General features: G+C 40.3%; 1 protein-coding gene across 1 annotated transcript in view; it reads left to right on the plus strand.

Moving 5' to 3' along the window:
* The window catches only part of ECHS1 (enoyl-CoA hydratase, short chain 1), a 235,982-nt gene that overhangs the window by 160,442 nt on the left and 53,508 nt on the right, over positions 1-22,032 (plus strand). The window contains exons 4-6 of the mRNA XM_085607904.1: positions 6,201-6,300; positions 12,860-12,964; positions 21,629-21,748. Coding sequence (XP_085464030.1) covers positions 6,201-6,300; positions 12,860-12,964; positions 21,629-21,748 — 325 coding nt within the window. The remainder of the gene's footprint in view (positions 1-6,200; positions 6,301-12,859; positions 12,965-21,628; positions 21,749-22,032) is intronic.

Here is a 22,032-nt window from a genome sequence, read left to right on the forward strand (position 1 = left end):
CTTTATGGTCTGTTATGCTGCAGCTTTCTCTGTCTGTCCATTATGGTCAGCTAGCTACCACTGCCTCTTGCCCCTCTGTTCTCTGTTGTCCATGTGCATGGTCCTGTCCCCTCCCTCTTGCTTTCTATGGATTGTTGTGCTGCACTCCCGTCCTGCATGCCCTGTGTGGTGTATTGTGCTGCTGCAAACCCTGATGCCTGCCCTGCAGGGTCAGTTTGGTGCACCTCTCCATGTCCCTCCTGTCCTCTGTTATCCAAGTCCATGTCCCTACCCCATTTCCTTCCATGATCCAATGTACCATACTTGCGAACATTTTGAACTTGGTAAGAGGGAGATTTTGAAAAAAAACTGGGGTATTGATTTTCCCCTTTGAGTTACATTGAAAAAGAGGAGATTGTAGACCGGAGACAGATCAAATAAAGCCCATTTGAGCTTAAAAACATTGGACGTTTCCTGGCTGAATCGGGTCTGTTGGCATGTATGGCCATTGCCTCTTCCTTCTGCCCACAATGGTCTATTACATTGCCACAGCCTCTCTTGCAAGTCCTGTATTGTTGGTTTGTTGCCCCTGCCCCCCTTTCCACTGCCCTCCATAGTCTGTTGTGCGGCCACGGCCCTTCCTGCCTGCTCAGTGTGGTTAAATTGTTGCCTTTGCACCCTCCTACCTGCCTTCAATTTTCAGAGTCCGTGCCCCTGGCCTCTGCCTCTCAACAGTATCCTAATGAACAACTAGATTGCTAACATTCTATATTTATTACAAAAGTGTGGAACGCCTGACGTCATCTTGATGTAATCAGAACTGTAATACCTAGAGCATTTCCTTTAGAAATTACATATATGAGAGGGTCTTATTGACATCAAAATTATGGTTAGTGCTCTAAAAGACTAAAATAAGGACATATTTTCTGAGTTTTCAAATAGCGACAAAGCACTTTTACATTATTTGTATTCTTTATGTTTTTTTATCCAGTTGACCACTTGACTAAATGTTGCACCTAGGGGAGAGGATGTAGTGTTACTTCCAGAACTGCAGACTTTGCAACTGGGGAACCAGGTTGGAGTTTCTGCTTCAGCTCGACATTCTGTGATTCTGGTCAAATCACTTAGTCTCCCCATGTCTACAACCAAAATGAATTTGTTCTTGTGTGATGTAACCAATGCTCATGTAAAGCACTCCAATACCTGACAAGTCTGCACTATATAACACTGCAAAAACACAAAATAATAAGTGTTTGCACTCTTCTGCCATTGGGCTATATTTGGGCTACATCTGGGTGATTTTGGGCTACATTTGGGCTCTTTTGTCTCCGGTGGCCATCTTGGGAGATTTATTTGTTATGAAGTTTCCTAATTTCCTCATGTACTGCAGGCTCCTCAGTAGGAAATGCTTTCAGTTTTTTACTTTGATTCCATCATGAAGGTATTCAGATATGTCACACATTTGCCATAAATTCTGAATGTTAGCACTCTAGTTGCTCATTAGATCACTGTAGTAAAACTACTGTTCACCATGGAAGTCTGCTCCTGGTATTAAAAGTGCATGTTTCAGTCTGCATGTCAGAATTTTTTAATGAAATAGAAGAGGATTTGAGAAGTCACTCAAAATGTGCCCTCATTTTCTTTCTTCAGCATTAATCATAATTTCTATGGCAAAATGAACCCCCTCATTGTGTTCCTTTTAAATTAAATGTTTTAAGTATTACCAGTTTATTCCAATCAAGATGGCTTCAGGTGTGCCATACTTTTGTCATAATGAAGACAGTAAGCGCTCTAGTTGTTTTTAAGAACACTCTGGGACATTCTGTCATTGGGCTATACTTGGGCTACATCTGGGTGATATGTGGGCTACATTTGGGCTCTTTTGTCTCTGGTGGCCATCTTGGGAGACTTATTTGTTATGAAGTTTCCTAATTTCCTCATTTACTGCAGTCTCCTCAGTAGGAAATACTTTCAGTTATTTACTTTGATTCCATCCAGAAGGCATTCAGATGTGTCACACATTTGCCATAAATTCAGAATGTTAGCACTCTTTTTGCTCATTAGATCACTGTAGTAAAGCTACTGCTCACCAGGAAAAACTGCTGCTGGTATTGAAAGTGCATGTTTCAGTCTGCATGTCAGAATTTTTTAATGAAATAGAAGAGGATTTGAGAAGTCACTCAAAATGTGCCCTAATTTTTCTTTCTGCAGCACTAATCCTACTTTTTATGGAAAAATGAACCACCTCATTTTGTTCCTTTTTAAATCAAATGTTTTAAGTTACCACTTTAATCCAAGCAAGATGGCTTCAGGTGTGCCATACGTTTATCATAAGTAGGACTGTTAGCGCTCTAGTTGTTCTTTGGAACACTCTGGGAAGCTGCAGTAGAACACAAAGGAATCAACTGATAGTCTCTGCCCTTGTTGGATGTACATGTTTTACTGAGAATGTCAGACTTCATTCTCACATGACTGAGAAAGATAATGTGAATTTACAGAAAATAAGCTCTCAGTTTAGCTTATAGATCACCCTCCAAACCTCTGTGGGAAAAGCATGAGAAAATATTTTTCTCTCAATCATGATATCCCAGCAGAAGGCTTTTTCACATGGTGAAATCACCCTAGAACATACCACAATTCCTAAAATGAGTATGGTACCATCAACAAATGATTTATAATGTAACTAAAGTCTTAAAACCTTCTATTAACTGCAATGCTTTTTAATGAGGTGCTATCATGTATATTGGTCCCAAGATGGCTGCCAACACTTCTTGGATGAAGTGCTGACAGCCAATCAGATCTCAGGATGAGATGTGTGGTTAGGCTCCGCCCACATATATATATGATTTTACTTTTGATTTTCTCAGGAACTACTGAACAGATTGACACCAGACCTGTAAACGGCACATCCCTGACCTGAGGACTACCTCTCTCCCAAATTTCAAGTAATTCTGTTCAGCCGTTCGGGCTGTACCTTGGACTAAAGGTCCCTATGGAAAATTGCATGGGGAAACGCGTTTTGGGACCCCCCTTTTTTCTCAGCCCCCGCTTGACAATTCCCCCCGAGACTTTCAGGGTCGGAGCGGAGCGCCCCACTTATTTTGAAAATTTCGCGAGGATTAGTCAACCGGCGCCAAAGTTATTCCAAATAGAATGTTGCGGATTTCCCATGGAAACACGGTCCTAACTATAACTATCTACTGGCGACCGCCAGTAGAATATATATATATATATATATATTACCTACTGGCGGTCGCCAGTAGGTAGTTATAGGTAGGACCCTGTTTCCATAGGAAAACCGCAACATTCTATTTTGAATAACTTTGGCGCCGGTCGACGAATCCTCGCGAAATTTTCAAAACGAATGGGGCGCTACGCTCCGCTCCTACCCTGAAAGTCTCGGGGGGGATTCGTCAAGCGAAGCGCACTGTGCGCGCACGGAACGAACTGCGTTAAGTGGGCGCGCACGCCACGAATGGCGTAAAGTAACTTAGCATTTAAAAAACCGTACAAATTCACTGAAAAAACCATAGGTTTCACACACGTTATAGTTAGGAATTAGCATTTAAAAAACCTTGCAAATGCACTGAAAAAACCATAGGTTTCACACATGTTATAGTTAGCGGAAATTTTACTGATAAAAAACCAATGAAATTCCCCCGTTATAGTTAGTGCAGGCAACTATAACTCACGCGACCGCAATCCTCTGCTGATGCTAATACTGTATTTAGACACTTATTTGCCCATGTCTTCTTCCATTAAATTTTAGCTATACATATATTACAAATATTTTTTTTTCATAAAGACACATATGTCATCAGCAGAGGATTGCGGTCACGTGAGTTATAGTTGCCTGCACTAACTATAACGGGGGAATTTCATTGGTTTTTTACGAGTGAAATGTCCAGCTAACTATAACATGTGTGAAACCTATGGTTTTTTCACTGAATTTGCAAGGTTTTTTAAATGCTAATTCCTATCTATAACGTGTGTGAAACCTATGGTTTTTTCAGTGAATTTGTACGTTTTTTTAAATGCTAAGTTACTTTACGCCATTCGTGGCATGCGCGCCCACTTAACGCAGTTCGTTCCGTGCGCGCACGGTGCGCTTCGCGCACCGTGCTCGCACAGTGAGCACGCGGTGCGCTTCGCGCACCGCGCACCCACTTTACGCAGTTAGTGCCGTGGATGGGCCATGTACGCACAATGCGCTTCGCGCACCGTGCGCACATGGAGGACATATTATGCGCTTCGCTGTGAAAGGTAAGCTTTTACATTTTCTACAAATATGATATGTCATGCACAAATGGTGCCCTTCGGGCACCATTTGCACACGGGGTGGCGCCCACTTAACGCAGTTCGTTCTGTGCGCGCACGGTGCGCTTCGCTCAATCGTGCGCGCACAGTGAGCACGCGGTGCGCTTCGCGCACCGCGCGCACACTTTACGCAGTTAGTGCCGTGGATGGGCCATGTACGCACGATGCGCTTCGCGCACCGTGCGCACATGGAGGACATAATATGCGCTTCGCTGTGAAAGGTAAGCTTTTACATTTTCAATTTATTGCATATGCTATGCACAAATGGTGCACTGCGGGCAACATTTGCACACGGGGTGGGGAGAGTGGGGATAATATATATTTTTTTTTTTAACGTACGTGTACGGTAAGCGTAAAAGGCGATTTTTCGAAGAAAAAAAAACAAATATATATTTTTGCCCATGGGGGAACTGTGGGGACCCATTAATCAAGACTAGGTGGTAAGGAGTTGTCTAAACAGTCCCGTTTCATGTTTTTTGCCTTTTTGTTTTTCCTCATCCATTAAGAGTGCGAGAGAGAAAATGGCGGCCGCCGCTTCCTGGTTTCGAACGATTCGAATGTTTACTAAGATCTAACAGCCAATCAGAATCGCGCTCGCGCACGTCACCGTACGCGTACGGTAAGCTTACCGTAAGCGCACCGTAAGCTGGCTCAGATATATATATTGATTTAAAGGCTAGTTTCTCAGAATCGACTGAACAGATTTACACCAAACCTACAAAAGGCACTTCCTTGACCTGTAGACTACCTCTCTGCCAAATTTCGAGGAACTCTGTTCAGCCGTTCGGGCTGTAGCTGTGTCTAAAGGTCCTATGGAAAAATGCATGGGAAAAACGCGTTTTGGGACCCCCCTTTTATCTCAGCCCCCGCTTGACGAATCCCCCCGAGACTTTCAGGGAAGGAGCGTAGCGTAGCGCCCCATTAGTTTTGAAAATTTCGCGAGGATTCGTCGACCGGCGCCAAAGTTATTCAAAATAGAATGTTGCGGTTTCCCTATGGAAACAGGGTCCTAACTATAACTACCTACTGGCGACCGCCAGTAGGTAATATATATATATATATTATACTGTTTCTTTAAGGTAAAAAAAAATATATATATAGATATATATGGTCTAAAAAACAGGCGCTGACACCGTGGAGATGTAACAATGGAATTTATTCCACTCTAAGGCCCTGACGCGTTGTGTGTGTGTGTATGTATGTGTATGTATATATATATATATATATATATATATATATATATATATATATATATATATATATATATATATATATATATATATATATATATATATATATATATATATATATATATATATATATATATATATATATATATATATATATATATATATATATATATATATATATATATATATATATATATATTATCCATCCAGTAATCACCTGCTCCAGGGAACTGGCCTGACACAAGGTATTAGGGAACATGTAGGGCTGGACTAGGCGATCCTGCAAAGAAAGCATTGAGAATCATAGCATGTAATGTATTGCCAGTTTGCAGGGCTAGGCATTGTGAAGATCAATCCATTAAGGGTACTACAGTTGTGTGACCTACTTGAATGAAGAAAGGGGATTATCCTGTGGGATTATTTTTTATATCCCTCTGAACTCATTAATAGGTTTGAACTGACTCATGGGATTACTCTCTATTTAGGGATTTAGTGAAAAACAGGCAGCACTTGTCAGCCTTGTGAAATGTATGCTTTTGACTGTCTACTAGATATTTTGTTTGTTTCAGATTTTGTTTTGGTGGTATTGGAAAAAACAGATGTTGCCCTGACAAGACTCTAGCGATTTTTATTAACTAGATCTGTGGGGGCTACATGCTTAGGCAGCATCATATAGAACTTGTGGCTAAGCTGCTCTTTCTTCTTTCCTTTTAGCTCGGTGGGGGTTGTGAATTAGCCATGATGTGTGACATCATCTACGCTGGCGAGAAGGCCCAATTTGGACAGCCTGAGATCCTGCTAGGAACCATCCCAGGTAATACTTAGGACATTAGCTGGATATTGAGGTTTGTGTTACCGCTTGATGGTTATTGGGGGCCATTTGTCACCACAGATACCCCAAGACCTCCCCAAACAGTTGTATCAGTGGAAACCTGTATAGTTGAATTATGGTAGTCAGGGAGACATACCTTGTGGATTTTAACATGTCACCTTGTGTGTTGATAATGTGTCCTATTCATTCTTGTTGACTTCATGTTAACATTCCCACGCCAATGGAGGCCATGCAGTCCTCTGGGATGGTGTGAGGAGGTGATGTGGAAGTGAGCGAAGTTAGGAGTTTGGTAAAGTTATTGGTTATCAGGTGGACAATGTCCGACGAAAATGGGAAGTAAAGCTCACATAAAGTAAAAGGTTAAAACGAAGTTTATGCTGGAATAAGAATCAAAAGAAAAGCATATCAGACAATTCTGTTATGATATAAATTAATAAAGTAACTCTGGAAATGTTGCTTGTTTCCATAAACTGTTTATTGTTTAACAATTTAGAATGTTTGTTTTTTGGTACCTTAGGTTTTGCTGTCTTCCGTAACAGGTTGAGGCATTCTACATCTGAAGAATATTTTCAGAGGAAGTAGAATGGGTGAGGCAATATTGAAGGCAACTTGCTTCATAGCAACTTCTTTGACCAGAATAGAAAACGGTGGTTTGCAGCTGACCCCTTGCCACATTGTATGAACAGAGTGTAGAGATTAAGATAATGAGGGGACCCGTGGGGAACATACAATTGATGTATGGAAAGGATACTTATGTGGCTTGCTTAGATGTAGTACTACGGATATGTTACCAGTAAAACTACACTGTTGGCATGACCTGATGAAAACTATTGTTTAAACTGAAAATAAAATAACATGTTCATATTCATGGTTGATTGTCTCTGGTTGTTCAAGGTACTAAACTTTGGAAAAATCTCTGTCCCCTTAATAGGGCAGAACTCAGCCACCCCAATTCAGAAACCCTCTGAATACAGAGCTGTTTAAACTGGTTTTCAGTGAAGCCCACTTATTAGATTGCTTAAGATTGCCATCCCAGATATGTAGTTAAACTCTATCTACCTTTCCATTTATATAGTAATCGTTCTAGTTTTTCTGCAAAGTGGCAATATTGCACTTAACATAAATCTATAAATTCAATTTAAAAATGATCCTGCATACTTTTTAGAGGGCCTCAAGACCAACGCCTTCATCAGGAGGCTTTGCCCTAGGAACTCTTCACGTACCCCAAGTCTTTAACCTAACCACCCCTTCACCAGAACCTTTTCAATACTTGTTTGCGGTATGTAGAGAAATATAAGACAGTACCTTCAAAATGTATTGTATTGGGACATGCTTATCTTCTTCCTACAGCCCCTCTATTTTGCCACCTGTGTTGCATACTCAAATACTTAAGTGTTTTACGTACAATATTTCTACCTAATGGGGCTTGTAGACCCATCGTTTCCCATGGTAAAACCACCAATTTCAAATAGCATTGTCATCCATACTTCGGTTCCTCAAAGTTAGCCATGTAACTGGAGTGTGTTGCCTCTACGTTATCAAGTATTAGGGTATCTTTCATAGATTCACATGCCTGAATCATTCCCCGTCGTCAGGATGGGAGTCCCCGGTATATAACAAAGCAATGTCTTCATAGACATATAGAGTAATAGGCCCCAAAAAGGCCTTATCTTAGTAACATATCCACGTCCTTATGTAAAAAAGGACCAAAGTTTGGCAAGTAGCCAATCAGCTAGCACCACCCTCTAGAACCTTCCTGGAAGGAGCTCTAGTCCCTGAGATTTTCTACCGCACGTCGTGCTAAGGGAGTCTCCACTGAGCTCTGCTCATTTCTTCTGGATTTCCAATGTTTCTTGCTCAAACTTACTTGGTTTTGTCTTGGCTGATACCCCGAAGAAGGGACTGTTCAGGTCCTGTGCTTCATGTGGGAAAAAGAGGCTTCACGTGGACGACCAACATAAAGACTGTCTTTATTGTCTTTATCCTAACCACACTTCAAAGGACTGTAAGGTATGCCGTACCTTTTCATCTAAAACCCTTAAAGATCGCGAAGGGCGCCTTTTAATTTGGCTACAAAGACTTAAGGACAAGGACAATGTTGTGTCCTCTGAGGAAAGCGAAGATTCTTCTATCTCCTCTCGCTCCTCACAAAAGAGACCAAGGGTGTCATCTCCGGGCCCTTCGTCACAGCCACCTCCAAAGAAGACGCACAAAAAGTCTTCAGAGGTCCTGGCCATGCCTCTGCCAGGGATTGCTTCTCCTCCGGATGTGCAACATGCCTTTAAGAAGCCAGTTTCCACCCCGTCGACGTCGACGATGGCCTCATCGACGAGGAGATCTCCGTCGACGGCTGGTAAATCTATCTCGTCGACGCTAACAATTAAAAAGTCATCGTCGTCAGTTAAGCTGCCGACAACAGCATCGACGATGACTAAAGTTCCATCACAGTTCCATCTTAACGAACCTATCGTGCTACGTTCATTCTTCTCGAATCCACAAACAGTAGCAGAGAAAACTCTACATTCATTGGACATTAAGCGCTGCCTGAAGTTCTACATTGATAGAACGAAAACGTTTCGTAAGTCTAATCAACTCTTCGTAGCGTACAGCAGACCTAGAAAAGGGCTACCGCTCACCAAACAAAGTATCTCACACTGGATCTCTTCAGCCATCACCTTCTGTCACCAGCAAGCAGGGCGTCCACTGCGATCAACAGTTCGTGCCCATTCCACAAGGGCAATGTCTACTTCCATGGCACTGTTTGCAGGAGTGCCCATTGTGGACGTTTGTAGAGCGGCCACATGGAAGACACCGCATACATTCATCAAGGATTGCTGCCTGGATACAGAGATCATGAAGGATGCTGCAGTGGGTCAAGCGGTACTCCGTCATCTGTTTCATTAGAGGTGAGCCCTTCTTTTCATCCCACCATCCTTACCTCTTTACGTACATTTCGCACTGTGATGTATACATTGGCTGTGTCATTCTTTTCTAGTGCTTCTACTTTTCACATGGATATGTTATTATCTAGTGACTGTATATTTACTGTACCTTTCGAAATGTGCTTATTATTGCTTACTACTCTGATTCAGGCATGTGAATCTATGAAAGATACCCTAATACTGGATAAGGAACGCGTTACTTACCTGTAACTGCGGTTATCCAGTATTGGTATCTTTCATAGATTCACATGCAACCCACCCACCTCCCCTGGAAGGGCTCGCCTGGCTCTCTGTGATACAACTACTTAGCACTGTGCTTACGAAAATCTGAGGGACTAGAGCTCCTTCCAGGAAGGTTCTAGAGGGTGGTGCTAGCTGATTGGCGACTTGCCAAACTTTGGTCCTTTTTTACATAAGGACGTGGATATGTTACTAAGATAAGGCCTTTTTGGGGCATATTACTCTATATGTCTACTAAGACATTGCTTTGTTATATACCGGGGACTCCCATCCCAACGACGGGGAATGATTCAGGCATGTGAATCTATGAAAGATACCAATACTGGATAACCGCAGTTACAGGTAAGTAACGCGTTCCTTCCCCTTGGATCCCTACTTTGTTTTCAAATGAGTTTTTAAAAACTCACGCTGGTACAATAAAATATGGTAAACCTCTACCAATTCCATTGTTAAACCCATAATGAATATCACTTGTATACATAAACCGATCTTTGTCCTATCTGCAAACGGTATAGGTAAACAATATTGTATTTGCTGCGTTTTAGCGATGCGTATTAGCATCCCCGTAATCGATGGTTAGCCTCAGTTTGCAAGCTTCTTGGGTTAAAGCAGTACTTAGTACCTTTTGAGGATTTTGAGATCAGATACTCATGAATTGGTTGGTATTAGTCTAGCAAAGTATTTACATGCTGCATGGAATTTGAGAAGGAGTACTGGTATGAGATGCATTTAGAAAAGGTGATGGACGTAGCTCTTTTTATTAAACTGTTTTAATAAAATGGTTCTTTATGGTGTTGCGTTTAATGTTTTTTGTAACATGTATGTATTATTTGCTTACTGCTGTAGATATGCATGAATTATGTTTTTATGTTATTTTAAGGGTAAGGGTAAAATCAGTTGGTCCATTTCTAACTTTTCCAACGGCTGCTTCTCTTTACCCAGCAGCACAAGGGTATTCATTACATCGCCACATTTCTATGTTCTTTGATGCTTTGTTAATTTAATTTTTTTTGCCTCCACTCATTACACATTGTCTCTTCATATAACCAAATATATGATCTATTTTTAGTGAAGGGCCACTCCTAAAATTCACAAAACTCTTGCAAGTTTAATGCAGTCTGCTTTTAGTCATGTATTCCAGTGGTTTAATATTGAACTTTTTTGTGTACCTTTCTATTCGTTTCTTTGACTTTGTTTCTTACCCAATGCATTAATGTAATTACTTTTTGCTTGTAGCTTATTTCCCATTCTGTCTTGATTTCCGAAGATTACTCAAGTTAGGTTTTGGTTTGCCTGCTAGATCTCTCTCTGGATGGATGGATTGTGGGCATCTTTTTTTCTCTTCTTGCGAGTTTTGCTGTTTATTCTGTGTTAACGAGCCTTCCAAGGTTTATTCAATTAAGCCGCCTTTCCCACCAGCTTTTCCTGAGCTGTGAAAATGTTGTCAATTTTCTTCTCCACGATAGCAATATTCTCAATAGCCACAGCACAATATTGTGCTATGATTTTAAGCTGATTACCCAAGTGTTCCAGACTTGAACAGGTCTTGGTAGATTTTTGGGAGGGTTATTCTCCAAGGGGATCTTTTTCTTAACATGTTTTTTACTGCATTGGGTTTTGCTTTAGGGCCTTGTTTTGACATGGATAGGTGGTTTGCATTAGATTTGGATTGAGCAGACTCCACATTTGTAAGTCTACCTGCCTCTTGCCTGCTTTCCTTGCAGGGGGGGACTCTCCGTCTGGAAAGTTCCTTTGTGTATTGTCAGTACTTGCGGGCCCTGTACTGTACATAACTTAATAAGGAGAGATAGTATAGAGCGTGTGGATAGTGGCCTTCGGTAGAGGGGAAGAATCCACAATCGCTAAATGCTCGTGGGTAGTGTGTCTAATAGAGTGATTCTATGCAGGTTCCATCCTTGCCTCCACCCTGTCAATCTCAGTCTCAATAGCGCTCATAACAGATGTAAGTAGCTTTTAAGTGAGTTTGGCAATGCCTCTTCCCTAGCTTTGTCCATGGTTTGATGGATCCCCTTACGCTTACCCATCCTTAATCCTTAGCCCTTAAAGGATATATAGTGCAAAATTAGGTTAAAACAAATTACCTGAGTTCTATTGTGGTAAAGTTTTGCTTTCACCCTGCCTCTCCTATTCAGTCCACAGAATAGATAGGGATCCCACAGATCAGGGTTTTTTCCAGGAGATACTGGTGAGAACCAGAGCCAAGAGACATGGCCCAGCCTTCTCCGGGCTCGGACGAGCGCAGATGTGCCCGGGCTTCGCTCGGGCGCGACCAGTGCGCGTTCTGTGCTGTGGGACTCCCGTGGAGATTTAAAAGCACCTCCGGGCACGGACTGGTCACGTCAGCGGCTCCTTGCCGCAAGTTGTACTGCGGTTTGAAGTCTGCCCCTTGGTCTCTGCTCTTTTCTCTTTCTTCTAAGGGCTAGTTCAAGATTCCCATAACAGGTAAGTTTGGCTAAGCCACAACCCATCCTGCATCTTGTTTTTACACTGTACAGTAAGATGATTTCTGGTAAGCTTTTTTTTTATAAACTTAACAAATCTCATTTAGAAGTGACAAATATCTGTAGCACGTCTCTTTTCTCCCTTATGAAACAAAGCAAATGTATTGGCAGAGGCAGAGTGCTTAAGGACTGCTCCGCACCCATGTCTCCCTTCTGTCCATCCATGTCATTCACTACCTAGGTTGCCCACAGTCAGTGGTGTGTGTAACCCCAGCAGTAAATTATCTGAGTAGAGACCCGTAAAAAACACGGGCGGAGAGAGAAGTTGTGGAGAGACAAAGGGGTTGTTATACTTTCTTTCCCTGGAGCATTGTTTTAATAAGACATTTACTGTTTGGTGGAATGGCCAATAAAGTACTGCTTCTGGATCCTTGACCTTCACCTCGAATTTGCGCCAATATCAGCAGAGTGAGCCACTAATGTCTGGTACAACCCATTGTTGCAGGCTGTAAGGGAGTCTTGCTGTCAATCGCAAGTTTGTTAATGCACCACCTTTAGTAACATTATCCAAGTATTTATTTTACTAATCAGGAAGCATCACAGACCAACACCTCTGTCTGCTATGGTCCCTCTCAGCTTCCACCTACATACCACTCCCCCATTTCATTTTTTATTTAAAGATTCCCTCATCCTTGCTAGATTCATTGGCAACATTCCTCTGGCACAACACTGTATGATCGCCTACAGTGGAAATATAGTAAAGGCTTTTTAAAATTGTTATGAGTGCGTTTAAGGGTCGCAAGATTGGTGGTCTAACCACTAGGTTCAATTAAAACATATCTTGCTTCTGTTCACAAAAATTGATTAAGACCTCGGAAAACTATTTTGTAATTTCAGGGGCTGGTGGGACTCAGCGGCTAACCAGAGCTGTGGGGAAGTCTCTTGCAATGGAGATGGTGCTCACTGGTGATCGCATCTCTGCTCAGGAAGCCAAGCAAGCCGGTAAGTCAATAATGGCCATATTCATTTCTCTATATAAAGTAGAGAGAGGGACCCCATAGTCACTCCAATGAAAAGGGGGTACTCTTAACAAGTGAAAACAAAAATTTCCCTTGGATATCAAAATAACCAGGAGCAAATTATTCACACATTATACTTTCTCACACAAATCACAGATATGAAAAAAGAGAGCAGAAGAATAGAAGCCCAAACAATGAACTCAGCAAAATAGCCACCAATATGAATCAATACAAAATGTATTAAAAATTATACAGTAGAAAATTGTTTAACATAAAATAATTGGCATAAATGCACAATGTACATAAACAATACATTAAAAATTATCTCCCATAAAGAAAACAATTGCATACACTAGTATGCTACTTCTGTAGATAAAAAGTACAAAAAATATGGATGCACCAAACCCCCCGAGAGAAAACACTAGACACTTAAGTTTGTCATAGATTTAAACACTTTCGTACAGAGAAAACGTTGACTGGAACTTTATACCCGTTCCCCAATAAGTATCTATTGAACCAGTCAAACACCGAATTATGTATAAAGTTGCGTCGACGTGTTTCGATGGCAATAACAAATTTAAACCATCTTTTTCAAGACTTTGATTCTCTCAATGCAATATATCAACTTTTGCAAGCATATATCCTGTGTGGAAAGCACACATCAGTTTTCCTACGAAAAGACATGATCACCACATTAACAAATATAAATTAACAGTTGCCTAACAATTATGTAACTCACCCCCTTCTCTTTCTTAATCCCTCTATTTATTTCATTCAAGATATCCCTTTAAATATAATGCATAAAGCTTATTGAGTGGGCATAAACATAGAAAAACAGGAAAGTTTATAAAAAAAGAAAGAAATATCAAGTGATGAGTCAGGAGATAAAAGCATAAATTACAAAAGGAGTACAAACAATACAAGGACTCCCATTCCCACAAACAAACATCCACTGATTTCTTTTTTATTATGATTTTAGGTATGATACAAAGCAGCCATATCTTTCTACTAATGTATATTAAACATATCTTAGCAACCTATATAATAGGTAGGGCTGCCTGACCACTTTATATAGTTTATAGTGGCCACGTTATTCTTTCTGTATAATCATATACCTGTTACATCAAATGGATTACCTGTTATTTTATATTAAACAAGCAATTCTAATTCAAGATTTAATGACATTTTTTGGTATCGCTGTCTCGACTGAAGGGGCTTTTTTAACCACCACCTAAGAGAACAGACCCATCTTTAAAACATTCTACACCGCTCTTTATAAAAGTAGAGAGAGAGGTCAAGGAGCATACTCATACCTTTTTCCTATCCTTGTTCCACGTATATTACTTCATTACGTGTTGCGCTTGTAATAGTGTCTCTATAAGATAATACAAAAGAAAAACAAACGCTCTATAAGTCCTTCCTACCCAGATATGTATACGATAAATCCGCTAAAAAGGCGCACATTTCTACACCTACTGGAAAGCTACCGGAAAGGTAATGATAAGGAGTATTGTTATAATAGTTCCTGGATTTAAACAAAGCCTTCAGTTAATATCCTTTTTATCATCGGCCTTAATCTTATCGGTAGGGACGCGTCCTCTTCTTAGCTGCTAAAATTGTTAATTTATGCCCTTCATTAATTGGGCCTGTTTAAAGAAAAAAGGAACAAACACGGACAATGTATTAATTAAATATTTAACGTCCACGGTTTCAATATAAGAAGTAACCTCCTAATGGACCCTACTACTACCAAAGGCTAATCTCAACGTATCCCCCGCTTACCTCCTGTGCGGTCCGATATCGTGAAGGATTCACGTAACACTCAGCGAATAACCATTAATGTGTGAGAAATTGCTACCACTATATATAATTGCCAAAACAAGATAAACTAAGATAAATTAAGACTAATTGCGCACTGGACGTACCCACAACGCCACGCGTCTAATCTGATCTAATCACCGAAGATACTAGCTCTTCTCATATTTCCCCGGAAGTAGATACTATCAGATTCAATCAGTCAATCAATCAATCCACTTTATTTGATTAATTAAAATCATAAAAGTACAATGCACAACATACACGTGCAATGATAAAAGCATTTAGACAAAATATATAAAACAATCACTCTTGTGCAATTCATTATATCAAAAATTCTCAAGCTTTTTGATTTGCATATATAATAACAATAGGACTTAGACAGTATTCATCAACAATTTTCTGTTTTTCTTGAGCCTCACAGCAGCAACAAGGAAACACGCAATACTAAAAGTGTCCCTGGGATTGTTCAGCGTCTGCAGATAAAGTAACGCTGGTCAGACCTGCAAAAAACCCTTTCCTATCAGGATATGAATTAAATACTGCGTACGAATATCTGTATAAAAGTGACAAAACATCATAAAATGTAAAGTATCCTGGGGTGAATAGTTGTCACATTGACAGGGTTCTGCGTCCTCAGGTTTACACCACCCCTGGAAATCACCTAATAAAAATGGGATCAAGTTGAAACAAAACCTAGTTTGGAGCCAGCAATGGAAAGGCTTATTTACTGATACCAAATAAGGTTCAGTAAAAATATTAGTTTTTATTAAAAAATGGGCCCTAACCAAGGGTTTACGCAACTCCTGTTCTTCCCGTTCCAACATCAATAAATTCCTAAAATTCATTTTTACCCAAGGCACATTCTCCTTCTGGATCATTTCGGGAGCTTCAAATAATTCAGCCGCCCTATTTTAGCTAGCATACGTCTAACATATGACAACCACTTAATTGTATTAGAGTTATCTAATGTAACACAATCCCGCATGATCTGGTGATTCAAAGTTAATTCAGGATTTAGCCAGATTTTGAGCCAACAGATCATCGGAGCTATACTCAGGTTATCAGAAACATAGCCTAGCCCCAATTCCTGGTGTATAGAAAAAGTCGGGGTAGATTGTGGTACAGACAAAAGGCTTCGCAAAAATTTATTTTCCGCTATCTGAACCCCAACCTGCTCTTTGAATCCCCATATAGAGAAGCCATAGGCCGCAATCGCCAGGCACTTTGCTCTGTATATTTTTAATATTCCCTCAATAGGTCTAGCCCCCAGCCGTTGTGCAAACCCTAATAGACCTGAGGAAGATCGGATGATTGCATTTTTTACAAAAATGTGTTGGGGTATCCAGGAGGACCTATCGTCAAAAAGAACTCCTAAATAAGTAAAAGAAGAGACCGAAGTCACTTCCACCGCATTACAATAAAAAGATTCAGATTTTCTTACTCTAGTACCAAATGACATAATGTGGGACTTTCCATTATTTACTACCAAATCCAGAGACTGCATATAGGCCCCAAAAGCGTCTAGAAGCTGCTGGAGGCCTACCGCAGTACGTGCTAAGAGAACAGCATCGTCCACGTATAGAAGAACCGGAATAGGACAGTCTCCTACACGCGGACTATCCGGGGACGCCTCCACTAGAGTCTTGTCCAGGTCATTAATGTAAAGTGTAAAAAGCTGGGGCACCAGAATGCACCCCTGACGGACGCCCCTGCCTGATTTAAAAGTTCTTGTACGTTTACCATCCTGGTAGATCCTAACCGAAGCAGTAAGGTCTTGATGAAGATCAGCCCAAAAATACACTAAACATGGATCAAGACCTTTATCCAGCAAAATATTCCATAGCTTTGACCTGTTAACCAGGTCAAACGCTGAGGATAGGTCCATAAATGCCATCCTCAGACATCCTTCTTTAGCCATAGTATATTTACTTATTAATAAATACAGGTTAAGGCACTGGTCCAAGGTGCTTCTGCCTTTTGTAAACCCATATTGTAAATTAGATAGGATCTTCTTCTCAGTAGCCCAGTCTGTGATTTTTGGTAAAATCACCTTTCCTAATATTTTAACTGAAGAGTCGATCAGGGATATCGGTCTATAGCACCGCGGATCCCCTCTCTGGCCCTTTTTAAAAACCGGTATAATAATCGATTGCGACCAACATGCAGGGAACCCTAGTGAACCACAAGCGTTAAAGATATGGGCCAGGATTTTCGCCCAGAATTTGGGTTCACTTTTATAAAGGTCTGCAGGTACGCAGTCTGGGCCAGGAGCCTTGTTGCTAGAGGTCTCCCTTATAGCTTTCTCAATGTCCTCCTCAAAAAATACGAGTGGTGCTGTAATTTGGTTAGGTAATGGCCTAGGGGACATGTCCAGTGCCTCATTAGAGGCATACATTTCCTCAAAATGGGACAACCTCTGGGCCTCTGTGATGTTACATACCTGTACCTCATTATCCACACCTGGAAAAAAAGGGGTATTAATAATTGCCCAGAATTTTGAACTGTCCTTTAGCACCTCAACAGATAATAACGCGTGCCACGCCTCAGCCTTAATCTCTGCTTTCTGATTATGGACAGCTGTCTTATACTGTTTCCGCAGGTTTACTACCAAAGCCCTATCACAAGGTAAATTTTTCAGTGCTAAAGTTAGGGTACTGTGAGCGCGTGAACAATTATCATCAAACCATCTTATACCTCGTGTGGCTCTTTGTTTAATATTGACGGTTAAATCACGTGCTATCTGCCTACAGATACCATCAAATGCTCTAAGTACAGCATCCTGAGCACTAGAGGGGTCAGCACATACTGTAATGTTCCCTTTACTTTTCTCGCACAAGTCAGTAAAAAAATGTCAGGCAAAACTTTAGACCATCGAAGCCTTCTCCCCTGATCACAGGTAACCACGCTACTAGGAGCCAAGTTCTTTCTTCCATAGCCCAACAAGCCACAACTTTTATCTAGTTCCAGAATAACAGGATTATGGACGCTAAAAGATGACTCCCGGGCACTTTAAAAAACTACCTTATCTAATGGCATGGGAGACAAGAATATATAATGATGGTATCTCTGGCCTTGGATTTAAACGTGGGGCACCGCTCAAGATTATTAGCAAAGCCGGGTTCAAAAAGGTTGGCTTCGGTCAAGAGGGACTCTAGGCCCTCACCCCGCGCGGAATGTTCAAAGTGGGGGGTCGGCGCAAAATTATAACCATGATAGTCATCAATTAGGCAGTGCAAATCACACAATTGTATATTAAAATCACCCATAAGCAGTAAATTATAAGAAGTGGATTGCTTTACCCTGTAGTCTTCTAAAAAGAGTTTCAGGTTACTCAAATGTTGGTTCATAAAATCATTCTCCCCAGAATTATAAAAATTCACACAAAGTAGCTTCGGGTAGTTTGGGTTACTCACTTCTACTATCAAACAATTAAAAGAGTCTGACTCAATCCTTTTTATAGATCCCCCTCAAAGAAAAAAGAAACAGAAGGCCACCCTTTGCGCTTCCCGCTGGGGTAGGGCGAGCAGGTAAGAAATAAGAACCAAAACCATCCATCCAAAAATTGTCCCCCCTAACCCATGTTTCCTGGAAAGCAATTATATCATATGTTCTTATAAAATCTAGCCACTTTAGATCGTCTCTTTTGGACCTTAGGCCCGCAATATTCCAGCTAATGATTCTACAGTTGGTAGGATTTACTCCTCCAGTGTCACCTCCGACGTAATGGTTAGGGGTCAATACAGATAAACGCACCTTTCTCCCAGTATCAATTCCAACCAAGTTGTTAGGACTTAATACAGATGAACAATCCTCTTTCTCCATTAGTCAATCATTAATATCCATCTGACTAAGTGGGGAGAATCTATTAGATTCAACAGCTAGTATCTTTTTGATTTCTATCTCCACAACCTTCTCAAAGACTTCCTCCAATACAGGGGTAAAGGTCGATTTCGGCTTGAAGCAGGTCGATATGTTCTATTTTCCCCAAAAATGTTTGAAGCCTAATCTTCCTAAAAAAAAGAACGCAAGTCTTTCTCTAACTAAAATTTGTTCAAGGGAGCAGTTGGTGCAAAGCTAAAACCTCTACGCAGCACTTCCTTTTCTGCTATAGTTAGACATTTCTGTGATAGATTAATAATAGGGAGTTCCTCTGCCTCTTCATCCAGTATCTGATTTCTGGTTTTGAGAAAGTCCTGGGGTGGGTAGTTCTCATCTGTTCCTCTCTGCCAAGGTTTCTGAGGTTCTGAGTGATAAGTACTTCCCTACAATACCTACGACTGCTAGGGTTTGTCTAGATGGAAAATAAACAGAAACAGGCATCTTCGGGATATACTTCCGGGTTAGTCGAGGCAGTACAGCGTAAGGTAATGAATCTGATAGTATCTACTTCCGGGGCAATATGAGAAGAGCTAGTATCCTCGGTGATTAGGTCAGATTAGACGCGTGGCGTTGTGGGTACGTCCAGTGAGCAATTAGTCTTAATTTATCTTAATTTATCTCCTTTTGGCAATTATATATAGTGGTAGCAATTTCTCACACATTAATGGTTCTTCGCTGAGTGTTATATGAATCCTTCACGATATCGGACCGCACAGGACATAAGCGGGGGATACGTTGAGATTAGCCTTTGGTCGTAGTAGGGTCCATTAGGAGGTTGCTTCTTATATTGGAACCATGGACGTTACATATTTAATTAATACATTGTCCGTGTTTGCTCCCCTTTTCTTTAAACAGGCCCAATTAATGAAGGGCGTAAATTAACAATTTTAGCAGCTAAGAAGAGGACGGGTCCCTACCGATAAGATTAAGGCTGATGATACGAAGGATATTAACTGAAGGCTTTGTTTAAATCCAGGAACTATTTTAACGATACTCCTTAGCATTACCTTTCCGGTAGGTGTAGAGATGTACGTCTTTTTAGCGGATTTATCGTATACACATCTGGGTAGGAAGGACTTACAGAGCTTTTTTTTTCTTTTGTATTATCTTATAGAGACACTATTACGAGTGGAACACGTAATGAAATATCTTTTTAACTAACTTTGGAGGCGTTATGTCCCTTATGAAGTAATATACGTGGAACAAGGATAGGAAAAAAGTATGAGTATGCTCCATGACCTCTCTCTCTACTTGGTGTAGAGTGTTTTAAAGACGGGTCTGTTCTCTTAGGTGGTGGTTAAAAAAGCCCCTTCAGTCGGGACAGGGATACACAAAAAAAAATCATCAAATCTTGCATTTGAATTACTGGTTTAATATAAAATAACAGGTAATCCATTTGATTTAACAGGTATATGATTATACAGAAAGAATAATGTGGCCAATATAAACTATATAAAGTGGTCAGGCAGCCCTACCTATTATATAGGTTGCTAAGATATGTTTAATATACATTAGTAGAAAGATGTGGCTGCTTTTTATAATACCTAAAATCATAATAAAAAAGTAATCAGTGGATGTTTGTGGGAATGTGAGCCCTTGTATTGTTTGTGCTCCTCTTGTAATTTATGCTTTTATCTCCTGACTCATCACTTGATTATTCTTTCTTTTTTATAAACTTGCCTGGTTTTCTAGGTTTATGCCCACTCAATAAACTGTATGCATTATATTTTAAGGGATATCTTGATTGAAATAAATAGAGGGATTAAGAAAGAGAAGGGGGTGAGTGACATCATTGTTAGGCAACTGTTTATTTTAATTTGTTAATGTTATGATCATGTCTTTTCATAGGAAAACTGATTTGTGCTTTCTACACACAGGATACATGCTTGCAAATGTTGATATATTGCATTGAGAGAATTATCAAGTCTTGAAAAAGATGTTTTAAATTTGTTATTGCCATCGAAATGCGTTGATGCAACTTTATACACAATTCGGTGTGTGAATGGTTCAATAGATACTTATTGAGGAACGAGTATCAAGTTCCAGTCAACGTTTTCTCTTTACGAATGTGTTTAAATCTATGACAAATTTAAGTGTCTGGTGCTTTCTCTCGAGGGGTTTGGTTCATCCATATTTTTTGTACTTTTTATCTACAGAAGTAGCATACTAGTGTATGCAATTGTTTTCTTTATGGGATATAAATTTTAATTTATTGTTTATGTACATTGTGCATTTATGCAAATTATTTTATGTGAAACGATTTTCTACTGTATAATTTTTAATACATTTTGTATTGATTCATATTGGTGGCTATTTTGCTGAGTTCATTGTTTGGGCTTCTATTCTTCTGCTCTCTGTTTTTTTCATATCTGTGATTTGGGTGAGAAAGTATAATGTGTGAATAATTTGCTCCTGGTTATTTAGATATCCAAGGGAAATTTTTGTTTTCAGATATCCATTTCTCTGGGTAGAACTTCTGGGAGAATGAAGCGAGAGGTGAGGCAGTGGTTGTATGTTGCGAACTTTTTTGTACCAAGCTCCACACACTGCTCAGTCATTGTGCTGAAGGACCTGCAGCACGCCATGTTGTTCCAATAATGGGACTCATACATGAGTTTTCTAGAGCACTCACTATTGACCAACTCATTTCAACACACATTTTAATGCAACTGATTCTGGACTTGCACCGCCTGGTAGTGATACAGCACTGAGGCCCACATAAAGCTCCAGCAGTGCACCTCTATCATGATTTGACAAACTCCAACTGTTTCTATAATGATACTTACTGTTCTTTGTGCTTCCTAGTTTTGGATGAAGCGCATGTAATCCTATACTTGTCACATCATACGCTGCCTTTACTCACTGTTGGTCTAGAAAAGAGACCATGGAATTATAAAAGCTGCTTGTCCTCCTCCTTTGCTATAACCATTGTGTTGCTATTTCTTGCCAGGTCTTGTTAGTAAAGTGTTCCCGGTTGAGAAGCTGGTTGAAGAAGCTGTGAGCTGTGGGGAGAAGATTGCCAGTCACTCCAAACTGGTGGTGGCCATGGCCAAGGAGTCTGTGAATGGATGTGAGTATAGCAGCAGGACGCTGATTTTTTCAGGCGGCTTCAGGGGCTTGAAAAAAATCACATATGCAGTACTTTCTTCATTGTAGCATTTAGAGTATTTTGCACTACCCTGATTGTTTTTGGTTCCTGTTCATACAATATAGCCACTCAAAGAATGCATCCTACTCAAATAGATACTTTTTAAAGTAGCTAAACATGTATTATTGTGTGTGTGTGTGTATATATATATATATGTATATATGTATATATATATATATATATATATCTTAGTATATTTATTAGGG

This window comes from Triturus cristatus, chromosome 1_2, assembly GCF_964204655.1.
Source record: "Triturus cristatus chromosome 1_2, aTriCri1.1, whole genome shotgun sequence".
NCBI lineage: Eukaryota > Metazoa > Chordata > Amphibia > Caudata > Salamandridae > Triturus > Triturus cristatus.